Raw genomic sequence first — 16,186 nt, 5'->3', positions numbered from 1 at the left:
AGAAAAGGAGCAATTAGTTACTTGGGACGCCGACTGTTTTTACCTTTAATCCTGGGGATTCATCCCATCTTGGCCCCGCCTGCCTAGCTCAGCCTCTACCTGTTTACAGAGTAAAGGCCAGTCCCCCGGGCGAGCGCTCTCCCTCCCCGTCTTCCGCCAGCACTAGCAAAACAAGCTGGAAGGCCAGCGTGGGGGGCGAGCGGGCGGGCGGGCGCACTCTGCCCGGTGCGTGGAGCCCCAGCCCCGAGCGCGCATCCCCGCCCCGGGGGCGTGTCCGCCCCGCCCCCGCGCCGCCGACCCTCTCCTTCCTCTCTCCACTCGCTCTCTGGCGAGCCGTCACTTTGGTTTCTGGCTGGAGCCTGAGGACGTAGGGAGGATCTGTCTCTACGTGACCGCGGACGGTAGACACCGCCATGGCCCCTGTGCTGAGCAAGGACGCGGCGGACATCGAGGTACCGACTGCGCGCCGGCTCGGCCGGGGCGGGCGGGGGCGCTTAGCTGGTCGCTGCCGGGGAGGCCTCCGCGGCCACCGCGCTCGGAAAAAGAGTGGGAGACGCGGGAAAGTTTCCTTAGCCGGAGGTCTGCGGGGCAGGCGGGGAGAGAAGTGGAGGACTTCTCGCGACTGCAGGGGTGTCCTTGCGTGGGGACCTGGCTGTTTACTTCGGAGGGGATTTAAGGAAGCCTGTCTTGTCCTGCCCTAAGTGGCAGTGACTGAAGAAGCTCTGGAGTTCCAGAGAGGTGGACCCTAGGGTGTGGGAGCTCCCATTTCCCACTCTTTCGCCCCCCCTTTCTGTCGTTCAGGGGCACTTGTCCACTACCCCCGCCTCCAGTAGCTGAATCCTGCTATTTGCAAAGGTGGAGAGTAGAAATGAAAGGAGAGCTGTGTGTCAGCTGTAGCAGTCCCCGCGAGTCATAGTATTGCTTAAGAAATAATTTAACGTAGGGGAGAATGGAGCAAGGTATTGAGAACATGAAAAATGCAGTGCCCTCAGAAAAACATAAGTAAGCTGTATTTTTCCCTCCTCTCAGCAGTTTTCGATTCCCTCTTGCACTCCGTTTCAGTAAAAATGTCATCCTTCTTTCTATCCATATAGTCCTACCTGAAAGGACATTTCCTTTGAGTTCTCCCTAGTACCTTAATGTGCGCGATGAGAAAGACTGAATTATGAACGGTAATTTTATACATACTTAATCAAGGTCAGCATTTCCGAGCTAAGACAAACTGCTTTTTAGTTTTTGTTCTATTTTGTTTGGGGCTTTTCTTTTAGTTCCTCACTCTGGTAGAACGTGTGTGTGTGTGTGTGTGTGTGTGTGTGTGTGTGTGTGTGTGTGTGTGTGTGTGTGTGTGTGTGTGTGTGTGTGTGTGTGTGTGTGTGTGTGTGTGTGTGTGTGTGTGTGTGTGTGTGTGTGTGTGTGTGTGTGTGTTTCTTTAGGAATAAGAAAATTTTCCTTTTGTCAGTCCTTTTGGTGGCTTAAGTAAAAGTTTAAAACCACCTGTTTGCAGAATAGCTGCTTTTGCCACATTTGCCTCTGTCATTGATTGAAGAAACTTTGTGTAGTACTCTGTTTGGGAGAAGGTAGTAGTGTTTTCTCCAGGCATTGTCCCTTGGTTGGAAAAATCCATTTTAGTAACAAGTGCCAAAGTGTGTCATGTATACATCTCAAGTTAGTTTACTTGTGGCTTCTCTTGTGAATAGAGATACTAATCAATATGGTACTAATCAATATGAAATATTTAAGGAGTAGAAATATTTATGTGTGCACAGGGTAAGAGATACTTGTCTTTTTCCTTATTTGATTTACGTAATAGTTCTTTTTGGTCCTTGTGACTTTGACTTATTATTATTATTTTACTTGGTCACATAGGTCAAATAACAAACTTCTGACAGCATTAAGGCAATGCTAATTTCAGATATTAGAGTGTCAGAGGATGGGTGGCCTTTGGCTGTTTAATTTCAGAATACCTTGTTATCTGCTTAACTGATTTCTTTCTCTGTATCTCCCTGGCAATTGTCTTTGAGATCAGTTCTTACCTACATTTCATTGAGGAAAAAGATGCCAGTGAAACATTAAATGTTCAGCTTAATTTTATATATTGTTTCAACCAAGAACATTTTAGAAATCTAAGCCTTCCCACTCCTTTCAACTCAGTCTAACCTTAGTCTGTGTGGCCAGTCTGCCTACTACTACTTATAATCTAGAATAGTGGTGTTCAAACTCCTTCAGCTTTTGTGTAGTTAATATGTGCAACACTCTTTAATCACTGACATCTTTCATCACACACAGTACTTTACTTTTCCCTCAAAGTAATACCCATGATTCGAAAGCTAAAATGCCATGAGAGAGCATGAAATTAACCATTAAAATATAATGCAGTGAGAAAAAATACATTAAACCTAGGGGAACACATTCAAGCATAGTTGTCTCAGTTGATCCTATTGACTTACCAAAGTTCATTTTTCTGTTGAGGAATCATAATGAATTATGAAGGCTCAGTTTTCTATCAAATTTCGACAGTTTCCTTGAACAAATTCATTAAAAACCATTGTCTAGAGAATGATCAAATTGTGATCATTGTCTTAGTCTCAGATCCACAGAGAATCAAGTAATCTTTAAAAAAAAAAGTACTGGTATGAAACAGATAATGAATGTGGTAAGAACACATTGATAAATGTGAAAAGAACAGAAGATGATGGGAACAACCACTATAATAGCGATTTAATTTTCCCTGTGAGCTACTTTCAGAATCTCAGGTTTCGGTGAAACAGCCAAGAAATAACTTTGTTATTGAAGTATGCAAACTTGCTTTGTTTGCTTACTCCATAGTTTCTGGCTTCAGTCCAATCCAATATCACATCAGGGTTTGAAGGGTTGGGAACATGGAAAACAACTGGGTCACCAAACTGCAAAACTGCAGTATCCTTGGGCTGGTGATAGTCATCGAAAGGATGCATTACTTGCTATTAGGACCTAACTCATACACTCAAAAATTATTGTTGTTGTAAGTAATCATAGCTGTTGCATGAGAAGTTGAATTTTTTTTTTCCAGACACATTAATGTGGCTCAGAGCCTGGCCTCTGGAGTTTAGTGCCTGGAATTGAGGAATTGAGGTCTAGCTTCACCCCTTTTTAGTTGTGTAACCTTGATCAAGTTACCTAGCTTCTTTGAGCCGTATTTGCATAATCTGTGAAGAAAGGAATCTAATAATAGTAAGGATAGTAAACAAATGTCACATGTTGACAGCTGCTTGTCAGGAGCAAGGACAAATGTTAAAAACTAAAGAAAAGATATCTTATTCTTTTAGGGAAATCACTGACAATGAAATAATTAGTATTTTAAAGTTCATTAACAGTAGCTATATATTTTTAAAAGTTAATTTACTTTATGGACTTACTTTTTGGATAAAGACTGAATTTTGTCAAGGGTGACTTTTGAATATAAACTCTCCTGGGAAGATTTCAGACAAATTCAGTATCAGACATTGGTCACTTTCTCTGACCTCAGCAGTAACTTCACAATGCTTCATTTAGATTGAATTGATAGCCAGTACAATGTCAGTATCTACACATTTAAAAGCAAGTTGGAATGATTTTGGAAGAGTTGACTTTTGTTCACTATCTTGTTCCCCTCCACTGGCAGGGATGATTGAGAATAGACTATGAAAATGTATACAGCTGCAGCAAGCTTTTCACTATTTGAATAGTTTGGTATGTATTTACAGCCAAATTAGGTTGCTACCTCTCACTTTATTACTCCCACAATCGCAAGGCCACTCCATTCCTTGAATTACCAGTTGATGAGTGTTAAGGGGTTATAAACTCATTACAAATTTACCCTGAAAAAAAAAAAAGGGATTTTAGTCTGTTGTCCACAAAATTAAATACATTTTGAGTTAAATAGGAATGGTTTCTGAATTATTGATACTATGACTTCTATTTATTTGAGAAAGTAATTGAGAATTTTCTGTATTTATTAACTAAGAAAATGACATTAAAAAATGATGAATTTGGAAAATGGGAGCATAATGGAAATGACTTGAAGAAAGTGAATTTTAAGGGGAATTATTTAAAAATGAAAAGCATGGGTTATGAATTGACAGAGATGGCTAAAAGTATTTCAGAACACCCTTTATCATAACTGCTTTTGCCCCTGGGGAGCCTTGAGGGTCATGGATCCAAAGGAGAAAATAAAGATTCAACTTCATGGGTTATTTATTTATTTATTTATTTAAATTATTCTTTTTCTTTCTTTCTTTCTTTTTTTTTTTTTTGCCGAGTGTGTAAGTGCTTTCTTCTTCCTTTTAATGATTGGGCATTACAAACCTTGTGGAAATGTATTTTTTACTTATTAAGGCTTTTAAAGCTTTTTTTTTTTTTTTTTTACTTTAAACCTATTTTTTGAGTTAGAGTTGTTGAAAGTGTGTTTGTCCTTCCTACTTTAAACTGTTCTGTGGACTATGTTTTACTTCAAAGTGTTTCTCCTTTCTAAGGAGTTTAGCTGGGCAATAGAAATGTTTCTGATTATCTGATGTGAAGAGTCAGTGATTCCAGTGATAGCTCCTTGTAGTTTCAAGGTAATATACATTTCTATAGGTGAGCATGTTCATTTGTATTTCAGTATAGTTAAATTCTATCTCTTGCATGTGAATTCAGATGAACAGTTTGGTAGTTTAATTAAGAACTGTGAGACTAATGACTAATGATGAATCTATCACTAGGGAAATTTTTAGATTGGATCTGCTTAATCCTAATGATAGCAGATAGTGTTGACTGCTTAATTGTAAAATGTGCTGGAATTCAAAAGCCTCCTTTCTTACATTCTGGAGGAATGAAAGGAATTAATAAGAATACTAAGAAGATCTGGAGTCAAAATGCTGTGATAATTGGATGATCTTTCTTTAACTCTTTAACTCTTTGAATTCAACTCTTTGAATACAGCATTTGGGGCTGAAAACTAGACCTCCCAATAAGGTAGAGATGTCTGATCACAATGGGAGAATTCTAATAATTAGCATAAATTTAAGTTACAAAATTTGGAACACTAAAACAAAATAAGACAAAAAAGACTATCATAAAATATCATGACAAAGAAAATATGATGAGAAATCCAGGCTTCCATACAGACAAAGAGAAGAATTAAAATAGGATTGGCCAATTTATTTTTCTGTTTCTTAGCTATACGGACACATGACAAACGTAGCAGGGACCCAAGTCCTTAAAACTGTAAAGAAAAATTTTTTTCATTTATATTCTATTTTAATTCAAAAATATTTAATAAGACATTTGAACATTATAAATTCATCTATAATTAGGACTTTGATTTTCAAATTTGACATGTTCACCTTCTGGACTTCATTTGCTCTTAATCCTCTGTATCAAGACAGAAGGTATTTTTTGGCCTCAAATATCAATAGTGTGGGTGTTCACAGATATCCTGGAGCCAATTATACTACTGAGATAACTCTTAATAGGATTATGTCTTTCCTGTGGTTTATAATTATTACTGCTTTCATTGCTTTTAATTAAAATGTTACACTAGTAGATATGAAACATCTGCATTTAACTCAACATGTAGCTTTTATTTTGCATCTAAAATAAAATGATTCACCATAGATATCTACTTATTGATGTTAGGAACTGCATACCTTTGTATAAAGTTATTTATTTTCTGTTTCACCAAATGAAACTTCATTTCATGGTTAGTACAAAAAAAAAAAAACATTATATTAAAACAGACTGGGATTCAAATCTTAGTTGTGTCATTTTTTTGTTTGTGTTATTGTGGTCAACTTCTTTCCTGGACTGTCATTTCTTTCTTTATATGTTGGATTTAATCCTACTTATTTCACCCAATAGCTGTAAGGATTAATTGAAGTCATGTACATAAAATGCCTCAGACAGCGTCTGTCACATAAAATATATGATTTTTAAATGGTATTACTTATTTTAAATATTATTACTGCATATATCATGTGTGTTATATAAATGTCAGTTGGCCAGAATGTATTCAACTCCAAGAATTAACTAGTGGTATTGAAGTCTGTTAGAATCTGTGAGGGAGGGGAGAATTAATAAAGTTAAGAGAATTATGAGGGAGGCTTATTATAAATTCATAAATGTTGCAGATATGTATTATGAAAAAGTTAATGAATTCCATTTGTCAATATTACAGGTGAGATGGGGGAGTTTCTGAAATTCAGATCAAATTAAAGAGAAGCATTTCATATCATTTCTATTTAAAAAGATATTTTTAATACATGTTTTATTGTTAGCCCTCTAGTATAAGCTTCAGGAAATACAAAGGACATGTATAGTGCTTATCCACATCTATTACATAGGGAATATAAAATTCAAATGCAGGGCTGACACCCAACCTATGCTTTTTTACTGTAACATACAAATGGATTGATTCTTTGTTGTTTTTCTGAGCGTTTTTGAGAGTAGATCAGGACTAATGCATAGGTGAAAATTATTTTTTTGGCATTCGCTGACATTTAGAAGGGTTTGATATTATTCTTTTCTGAAAAGAAATCGCTACACAGTTAACTCAACACAGATATCTCTTTGTACTAACTAGAGTAAACTTATCTTCTCTCTAAGCAGATGTATTAGCTTCAGAGAAAGTTTTTTTTTTAGAATTTTAAACTTCCTTGAACACAGTGTATTTGTTTGTAAATAACTCATTGAAATCCTAGAAAGGAGTAGGTTGTAGATCAACCTATTTTGCACCACGACAAGGTAAATGGTGCCCTGTCTGAAAGATGACTCAGATATTAAACTCTTTAAACTAGTTATAATAATTTTATTTCCTTGAGAATTTTAGCTATGGAATAGCATTCTCACTATCTTCTACCTCTATCATAATAATTAAAGAGACATCTGTGTCCCTACCTCCCAGGTGCTTGGAAATTGATATTATGAGTGCTTGTGAATGTCCCCTTGAGGCACTCCTGACTGGGCCACTTTGAAGAAAAATCTCTTCATCAATAATTAAGCCCTGAGGGCCACTACTCAGGGGACCCACACAAAATTACATGTCAACTCCAGGCCTGATTTATACAGATGGGGATCCTAGATGGAACTCTGACTGCACCTCCCCCTCCTCTCATATTTTATTCCCTGCTAATCTTTGCTGGTTCTCAGCCCCCCGCCCTGCCACGTTACTTCTCTCCCAAAACTTCATCCCGCAATTTTCAACTTGTTTTTTACCTGCCCAGGATTTACATATCTATGTAGATCTTAACCTTTGTGAAATTCTTTGAGTGATATTAAAAATATGCTATCGTAGTATGTTAACACTTTAAAAATGTTAGCATGTTTAATGAAAAGATCGTGTGAAAAATTTCAGCAAAATAATAGAAGAAAATATGTATTTACTATTTCTTGATTAAGATGAGTATCCCAAGATAGGGGACAAGCATGGTGATGTTTTTTCTCTAAACGATAGATCCTTTGCTCTCTGACCCTGTGAAATCATTCAGCCACTGTGAAAATTTGCTGATTCTTCAGTGAGTTTACTATTGATCTCTCTTTTATGGATGGTTTGTAATAAAATATGGCAATGGTGAAATTGTTTGGAAATGTGACCTGCTGTGTGATCATATTAAATAAATGCAGAGGTGGTGTTTTCATAGCTGCTCAGTTTACATGCTAGGTAGGATTAAGTGGACCATTTATACCAGCTATATGAATTTGATATACTTATTCACCTTATTTTTTAACTTTCTTTACACTTTCCTACTTCCTTTTCCTTTTTAAATAAATGAGTGAGCTAAATCTAAATCTCCCCTGAGCATTCAGGAAAAATCTAATCCTACTATATATATATATACATGGCTTGAGTTCTCTGTGAGGGTAATCTGGAATTAATAAATTCACATTTTTGTGTTTCTTGGATAATGCTGTCTTTAGCTAGTAATTAAGTGCAGAGATTCAAAAAAGGAGATAGGACTCTCTAAGTCAGTTTTTCCAGTGTGTTTGTTAGTTGATGATTGCCAGTGTAAACCAGCCTACTAGGGAATTCAATTAACCTTTCTCTGACTCCTTGTACCACAGTAGGCTGAAAGCTTTGGGAGCCTTCTTTTCAGATATTCTTCCATGTCAAATACTGAGGAATGCTGGGGTAAAAAATTTGAAATCCTCCATAATTCAAAGAAGAAATGCATTTGGTTTCTTGCACAGATCCCTAGGGCTAAAGCATGACACCTTTAACAGCAAAATGCTCATTTCTGTGTTAACTTTTATTAAACTTCTTTCTTTTCTGTGCTTTAATTTTAAAATTATTTTTCATGATCATTAAATCATTAGATTTAAAAGATTCCAAAAAAGTAAAAAGATGACCCTAATCATATAGTCATACCACCCAAAACAGCCATGTTGATACTGATTTGGTACTTTTCTACACATGAGGTATTTTTTTTTTTCCCAAGGAGTTTATATACAATTTTATATTTGCTTTCTTGACTCATCAGAAGTATTTTCTCACATTCTTATTAACTTTTAAACTGTTTTAAATAGCAGCATAAGATTCCATGTAGGTGTTGATATCAAAATTTATTCAAGCCTCCCTTTTATTACCAGACATTTATTTTGATTTTAGTAGTCAGTTATTAAAAGTACTGCTTCACACAATTTACATTAGCCAAGATATGGAGTCAACCTAAGTGTCCAACAACAGATGAATGGATAAAAAAAATAAAAAATGTGGTATAAATACACAATAGAGTACTATTCAGCTGTAAAAAGGGATGAAATCCTGTCATTGTGACAACATGGATGGACTTGGAAGTCATTATGTTAAGTGAAGTAAGCCAGGCACAGAAAGATAAATACCATATGACCTCACTCATATGTGGACTATAAGAAAAAAAAAAAGTTGACATCATAGAGACAGAGAATAGAACAGTGCTTACCAGAGACTGGGGAGCGAAGTAGGGGGAGGAAAGAAAACAGGAAGAAGCTGGCCAGTGAGTACAAAATTACAATTAGATAGGAGGAATAAGTTCTGGTGTTCTATTGCACAGTGGGGTGGTTGTGGTTAACAGTTAAGTTCTGTATAATACATAATAGCTAGATGAGAGGCTTTTGAATGTTTTCTCCACAAAAAAATGATAAATGCGTGAGGTGATTGATTGATACATGAACTACCGTGACTTGATTATTATACAACACATATGTATCAAAATGTCAGATAGTACCCTATAAGTATCTAAAGTTACAATGTGTGAGTTAAAAAAAAATAGAATACTGCTTTGACAATTTTTTTGTTTGTTTGCTTAAAGTATTGTGTTGGAATACACTTGAGAGGGTTGGCTTCAATGATATGTAGTGCATTTTAGTTTGACCCTTCTCAACCACAGGCTTCAACTGAATTAAGCATCGTTACAAAGATAGTTTAGAAAAGGAATAGGGCCGTTCTTGGATGCAGACAGAATGGACAAAATGGAAATGAAACCAATTACCCATTTGCCTGATCGTGTCAGTACTGATTCTAGTTTACAGGACACTCAGAGATCTGGATGTAGTTTTCCTTGATGTTGATGTGCTTTAGATTGGACCCAGTGCTGATTTATTTAATGCTTCTTTCTAGAGCATGGCTTGACCACAAGCACAGTTTGTTATTTCTTCTGCTCTGCGAGAACAAGAATAAAGTTGGGCTTCAGGTTATCTTGAATGGATACTTCTTGGGTTGTTATCTTAAATGAATGAATGTAACAGTAACGGCAGCTGTCCCCTCATGTGACCAGTGATGGACACTTTTGTATTATTCCAGCCTCTCCACCTCTCTCCTGGGACTAGATCACTTTGGCAGACCAGATTCTTAAAGGATTCTTTTACTCTAGCCTGCCTTTACGTTAGAAGTATGAGTGATTATGCTTGTGTATGTGTGTGTGTATATGTACACATAGCATCTTCACGTATAAAATTTTTTCTTTTTGGTACTCAGTATAATAATTGCTTTTGACTCAATACATTTTTCTCACAGTGACAAATTTAATAAAGCAGAACATTCTTCTGCCTTGGGTGTGTTAACCAAAGTAACTGTTGATTCATGTTACCTTTTGAAGTTACAGTTTACTTGCAACATGAACTCCAAACATTGGTGTGCTTAAACCTTTCTTTTTGAAAGAGATAAAAAAACATTTACAGAGGAAAATTTTAACATACCTCATGAAAATCACTGCCCATGACCCCCTCCACTCCAAGACTAGAAAGTAATAAGCAAAACTTAAAAATATCCTTTATACTTATTTGAGATCACAATATTATGATAGGATCTTTGAAGAGAAATCACCAGTGGTAGGCACAACTATTTTAAGGATTTGAAGTATTTTCAAGTTGTTGTCCACATGGTACCACTAATTCATATGGCTGCTCACAGCGTATGAATGTGTATAAAATGATACCCTTTCTAGTGTTAATAGTTATTTTTATTTCTTAAATAAACAACTAGATGAAAATACCTGTCTGACTGGTCTAATTTGCATTTGTTTGAATTTTGGCAAGGTTGAACAGTTTTACCACATATTAAAATAGTCTGGCTTTTCTTTTACACAAATTATTTTAACAGAATTTTAATGTAATGGTAAGATAAGACAAAAATGGAAATAAAAAATACAAAATAAGAAAAGTAGAAATACCACAGATTTTAAGAAAATTAGATACTGACAAATTATAAAATCACAACAAAATTAGTGCTATTTTGGAAACACATAATCCACCCAAACTAACCTTAAATGTATTGAGAAACAGCAGTAGAATAGTAGACTAGCCCATTATAAAATTTATTGACACTAAGTAATGGGTCATTGTTACTTATTCTAATTACAATGGAAGAGTGGCATAGATTAGTGGTTAAGAGTGTAGGCTCAGGAATTAGAGCGCTAGTGTTTATCTTCTAGCTCTGCCACAGTAGTTCAGACCTGGGCAAATAACTTTGTTTCAGTTTCCTCATTGCACAATGGGGGCAGAATTGTTAAGGAAATACTTTGTATTCATTATTTTTAATAGTTTCAACATGTGGCAAGTATTCAATATTAGGTATTAAAATATTAATAATGTCCACTTACTGTTTTGATTCCAATGGCTTTCTAAGCTCTTTGGCAATCTGTTATTTAAAATTCTTTTAAAACACTGGAATTTACCGTAACTTTATCTTTTGTTTATTCAAAAGTATTTATTAATTTCTTGCTATGTGCTAGGCACTGGTCCAGATTTTGGAAACACACTTGCAAAAAAGACAGAAAAGAGTTCTGCAGTCAATAAAATTGCATTATAGTAGAAGAACAATAGGGAGTAAATTTTTTAAAAAATGTGCAGTGATTTCAGATATTATGAGCTTTGGTTAAAAAAAAAGAAAAAACAGGATAATGTGATGCAGAATGACTAGTAGGGCCTCCTTTATATGTGGCAGTCAGAGAAGACCTCTATGTGGAGGTGACATTTGAACTGAAACCTAGACGACAGTGAGGAGTCTGCCAGGGCTTTTGAGGAAAAAGGAAAGCAAATCAAAGAGGTAGGATTGAATTTAGTCTGAGAAACAAAAAGAAGTAACAAGTGCGGGGAGATACAAATATTGCAATGACATTAAGTTTGGAATCCCTATCAGATACCAAAGTAAAGATATCATGTAGGCAGCTAGAAATAAGCTTCTGGAGATCCATAGAGAAGTCATAGCTGGGGATAAAAATTGAGGAATTATTGATATAAAAATGGCATTTACAGTCCTGGAACTGATTAAGATCACTTAAAACAATGAGGGTAGACAAAGGACTAAGGATTTAGGTATCGAGAAGAAGAGGAGATGGCCCAGTAGTCTGTGGTAACACAGAAACCAAGGAAGGAGGAAGGACATGTGTATAGTCAACTCTCTTTACTGCTGCTGGGAAAATAAGGTGAGGGCGTGAAGGATCCCTTTTAATTTGGTAACATGAAGAAATTATGATTTTGACCATAACTGTTGGGGAAAGAAGCCCAATATGAATGGGTTGAGAAGAGAATAGGATATCAGGAAGTTAAACAGTGACATGAGAGAACTCTGGAGGAAAGTTTTGCTTTAAAGGAGAACACAAAAATAGGGACGTAGCTGGAGGGGGATAGTAAGGCATGTACATTTGTTAATGGAAGAGATGCAGTAGAAGGACCAGTGTTGAAGGACACAGAGAAAATAATTACTTGTACAAAAATATTCTTTTGGTGAGAGAGAATAGGATTGATAATATAAGCATTAGAATAGTAGGGAAGAAAGAGGGGTGGTAAATTGGGTGGTGGAAGGATAAGATAGTTCCCATCTGGTGGTTTTCGTGTTCTCAATGAGTATGAAGCAAGATTTTTAACTGAGAGCGAGAAGAAAATAGGATATCAAAGGTTTGAAGAACAGGTGAAAAGTATGAATAGACTATCTGGAAAGTGGGTTAATGGAAATAGTAAGGAAGTATAGCACAATCGTTAGGCAGTGTGTCTTTTCTATATCATATTTGTGGTCAAGAATTAAACAAGAGAGCAGTGAACATAATTGTGGATTTTTATCTAGCCACTTTTAACTGCTTGGGTTCAGGCAAAGAGGAGTTAAAGAAATGGGCTTAATTGAGTTAAGGTTTGCCTGAGCAATCAAGTTGGAGTGTGAGAGGGGCAGGGAATTAAAGGGGTTGAGAAGTAATCATAATGGTGGATAAAGGAATTTAATCTGAGGGAAATCAGGATAGGACGGGAAGATGGGAAGTGAAAACACCAGGAATATGCTCAGTGGACTGACGATTTCAGTAAGTTCAGAAAATTATTAGAAGGTGGAATGGCATAGGACATGATGATGAGAGTGGTATGTTTGAAGCAAAGCTTTTGGAGATGGTGCAATAATTAATAATGACCAGGTCAAAAGTATAACAAAGGGTGATGGATGCTGAAATGGTGTGGAAGAAAAAAAATCATTGTTGCTGAGATGGTCAAATAAGAGGCAGGTGCTGAATGACCCAAGTGTCAGTTGAAGTTACTAAGACTGGTGTGAAAAATAGAGCAGAGTAGAAGATTCTCACGGACTGTGGGCAGAGAGGGTGGTGTGGTGACCAAGGGGTCGGTAGATGACAGGAACACAGAGTTACGGGGAATAGAACACAGAGGAAAAATGATGTCAAGATGCATGAGAAAAAACAGCCATGTGACTACAAAGACAGTGAGTGTTGGAGTGATGCATCTATAAGCCAAGGGCTGCCAAAGACTGCCAGCAACCACCAGAGCCTAGAGGAGGTGAGCGAGGATTCTCCCCTGCAGGTTCCAGAGGGAACATGGCCCATGTGACACCTTGATTTCAGAATTCTGGCCTCCAAAAGTGTGAGGCAATGAATTTCTGTTGTTTTAAGCCACCAAGTTTTCTGTGGCAGCCCTGGCAAGGAAATGCAGATTTTGGTATAAACTGCAAAGGAGCAGGGATATTTGTGGAAGGAAGGGAGGAAGGGAGGGAGGGAGGAAAAATGTAGGGAAGGGAGGAGGGAGGAAGGCGGATACTGGGGAAATTTTAGTAGTGAGACTGGGGATATCTAACATTTGTAAGAAAAGGTCTTTATTAAATTCAAATTCATAGTTTAAGTTAAATATTGCAAATATAGAATCCCAAATATGTTATTGAAGTTCTAGTTTTGCCACTTTTTAGCTCGGTGAACTTAAGCTAATTTCCCTGTCTATGAAATGGTGATCATGATCCTTGTCCCTCCTGACTACCTTATAGTGTTATTGTTTGCAACAAATAAAGGACAAATGCAAATGTAAGCTGTTATTATCATGAAGTTATTTAATTTATAAATGTGTACAGTCCTTTTATGAGCATAAAAGATGTTTGTTATCAAATATGGAAATGAACCAAGTAGATAGTTTTTAAAATCCACACTAAAAATTCAATATTTATTTTGCCAAAGCTTAAGTTATCCGCTTATTATGCCTTCATTCAATTGTACAAGTAATTGTTTAGTATTTGCTAAATCTTAGGCCCTACATTAAGTACTGTGTGGGGACTGGCTACAAAGATAAATGTGTCTCCCCTACATGAGCTTATGATAGAGAACAGAAGATGAGGCCGATTCACAAAGAACAATAAATTAAGACAGAAAGCGATAAGTACTTGGGGGTGATAGTTCAGAATTAGTGTGTTAGAATTTAAGTATCCATGTTATAAATTCACATTCACGGAACTTATTAATTTAGTTTTACACTATTATTTTAATTATATTTAATAAATGATAATAAAGAAATTCATGTAAGTTTTTTTACAATTTCCCTCCTCCTTCACTTCAATATCCAGTGATTCAGAGACTGAAAAATGAGTTAGGTGGTCTGTTTCCAGTGACAGGTGGAGGAAGGCTGTCCTGCTGAGATGGGTCAGGGGTAGACATATGTAAGTATAGGAGTTGGCAGAGTTAGAGTTAAGGGTAGTTGTGGGTCTGTGCACTCATGGCATTGTTTCTTTCCTGGGGCCCTACTTAAGAACATGTTTCTTCAGTCTTAGGAAGATATATTGGTTGGTTTCAGAAATGGTGAAACCAAGGACTTGGAAAGTTTAAATGGTTTGATTAAAGTCAGTAGTGAACTGGAAACTAAGATTGTGAATCCGCTCATTTTACGTTGCTGTTTATTCAGACATTAAAATGCATGACATGAAAATTAGGAATCTTAGAAGTGTAGAAGAGGAAAGTCCTTCAAAAGTTACCTCATTTTTTCCGACTATATGCATTCACAGAATTTCCCAATAAGATGTTTAATATTCGATTCTTCAAGGAGTCCTTCACATGTGTAAATGAAGCAAGGTGTGAATGGCTTCTAATCCACAGGCCAGATGGTTGCAGTGGGGGGAGCTGATGAGCTCTCATCAATCTCTTCTCTACGTGATGTCAACTGGCCAGTTTTGCCTTTTGCCAGACTACTTTGACCTCTGACAGGACAGAATCCTTATTTGTTGGAGAAATTAGGAAAAAGAAATACGCAAAATAAACTACAGGGCTGAAATTGGTTTTTGGATTCTGTATTTCTTTTTTTCTCCTCTCTTTTCTTTAAAGTGCATATACATTTAGACATGTGTTATGAAACTGATTCACTGAAGCCCTCAACTGAAGGACGTTTGTCTTTTATATTCTACTTTACAATAATAACGATGTCACTGTCAAGAAAACCAGTTCATATTTGAGGACTGAAAAAATGTAATTACAAGGGTATGATCTAAGGTTAATTTATATTAGCTTAACCCTTGCCCCTTTGCATCTTTAGTCCTGTAGAATTTTTAATTAATTATGCTATGATGGCAAATGCTTAGTGGTACATAATGGGTAATTACAATTTGCATGACAGTGTTCAAAACAGTTTGTCTAGTTCTTAGTTAACCGGAAAATGAAATCAATCCAGAATCTGTGTAATTAGTTTATCAATTCTAAAATAGTATACTTCTATAAAAACCTATAACTTTAAAATAAATATAGATTTGAGTTTCATAACTTTTATTCTTTGAGTCAACTTTTCTGGGGTAATTAAATTAATTGCATATGCAAGTTCTTATGCTATTACTCAAGATCTGTAGTGCCTATTAATACCCATGGCAACCGCTTTGGATTGATAGGGAACTTTGAGTTAGAACTATATGAGAATAATAATAGCCCCCAATAGGTTCCTAATTGGAATGTACCCCTGTTAAGAAAGATGAATTAACAAGGAAAAAACACAGAAGTTTATTAACATGTATAGTTCATATATATATGGGAGACACCCGGGACATAAGTAATTCTCCAAGAAGTGGCTTGAATTCCAGCTTATATAGCATCTTCAACAAAGAACAGTAACTTTTTAGAAAAGTGGCAAGACAAAAGATAGACTTTAAGTCTGTATGGGCAGCAGCTTGAGGGGTAGGCAAATAAATGGCAAATAAAGGTTAGTTAGTAAAGCTTGTTTGTATAGATTCCTCTGATACCATTGGCAGGCTAATAAAGGTCTGTAAAGCCGTCTTTGTTCTCCCTGTTAGAGAGAGGGCTGGATAACTTTTGTCCTTGTAAATCTATGTCCTGTCTTTAGTCAAATGGAGGAGGGGCAGAGAGCTTTCTTATGTAACTGTTTCTTCTTAATTGCCTTCAGCTCAACAGTCCTTCGTATTTTGGAGGAGCATATTCTTGTCTCCCACACTTCCATTACTAAGGTGCTGTCACTGAAATGTTAT

General features: G+C 36.4%; 1 protein-coding gene across 1 annotated transcript in view; it reads left to right on the top strand.

Moving 5' to 3' along the window:
* The first annotated feature begins 365 nt into the window (after window positions 1-365).
* The window catches only part of DPYD (dihydropyrimidine dehydrogenase), an 855,274-nt gene continuing 839,453 nt past the window's right edge, over window positions 366-16,186 (top strand). Inside the window, exon 1 of the mRNA XM_063105846.1 lies at window positions 366-452. Coding sequence (XP_062961916.1) covers window positions 414-452 — 39 coding nt within the window. The 5' untranslated portion in view covers window positions 366-413. The remainder of the gene's footprint in view (window positions 453-16,186) is intronic.

This window comes from Cynocephalus volans, chromosome 8 (genome assembly GCF_027409185.1).
Source record: "Cynocephalus volans isolate mCynVol1 chromosome 8, mCynVol1.pri, whole genome shotgun sequence".
NCBI lineage: Eukaryota > Metazoa > Chordata > Mammalia > Dermoptera > Cynocephalidae > Cynocephalus > Cynocephalus volans.
The sequence above is the reverse complement of the archived record's forward strand: the minus strand, read 5'-3'. Positions and strand labels throughout refer to the sequence as shown.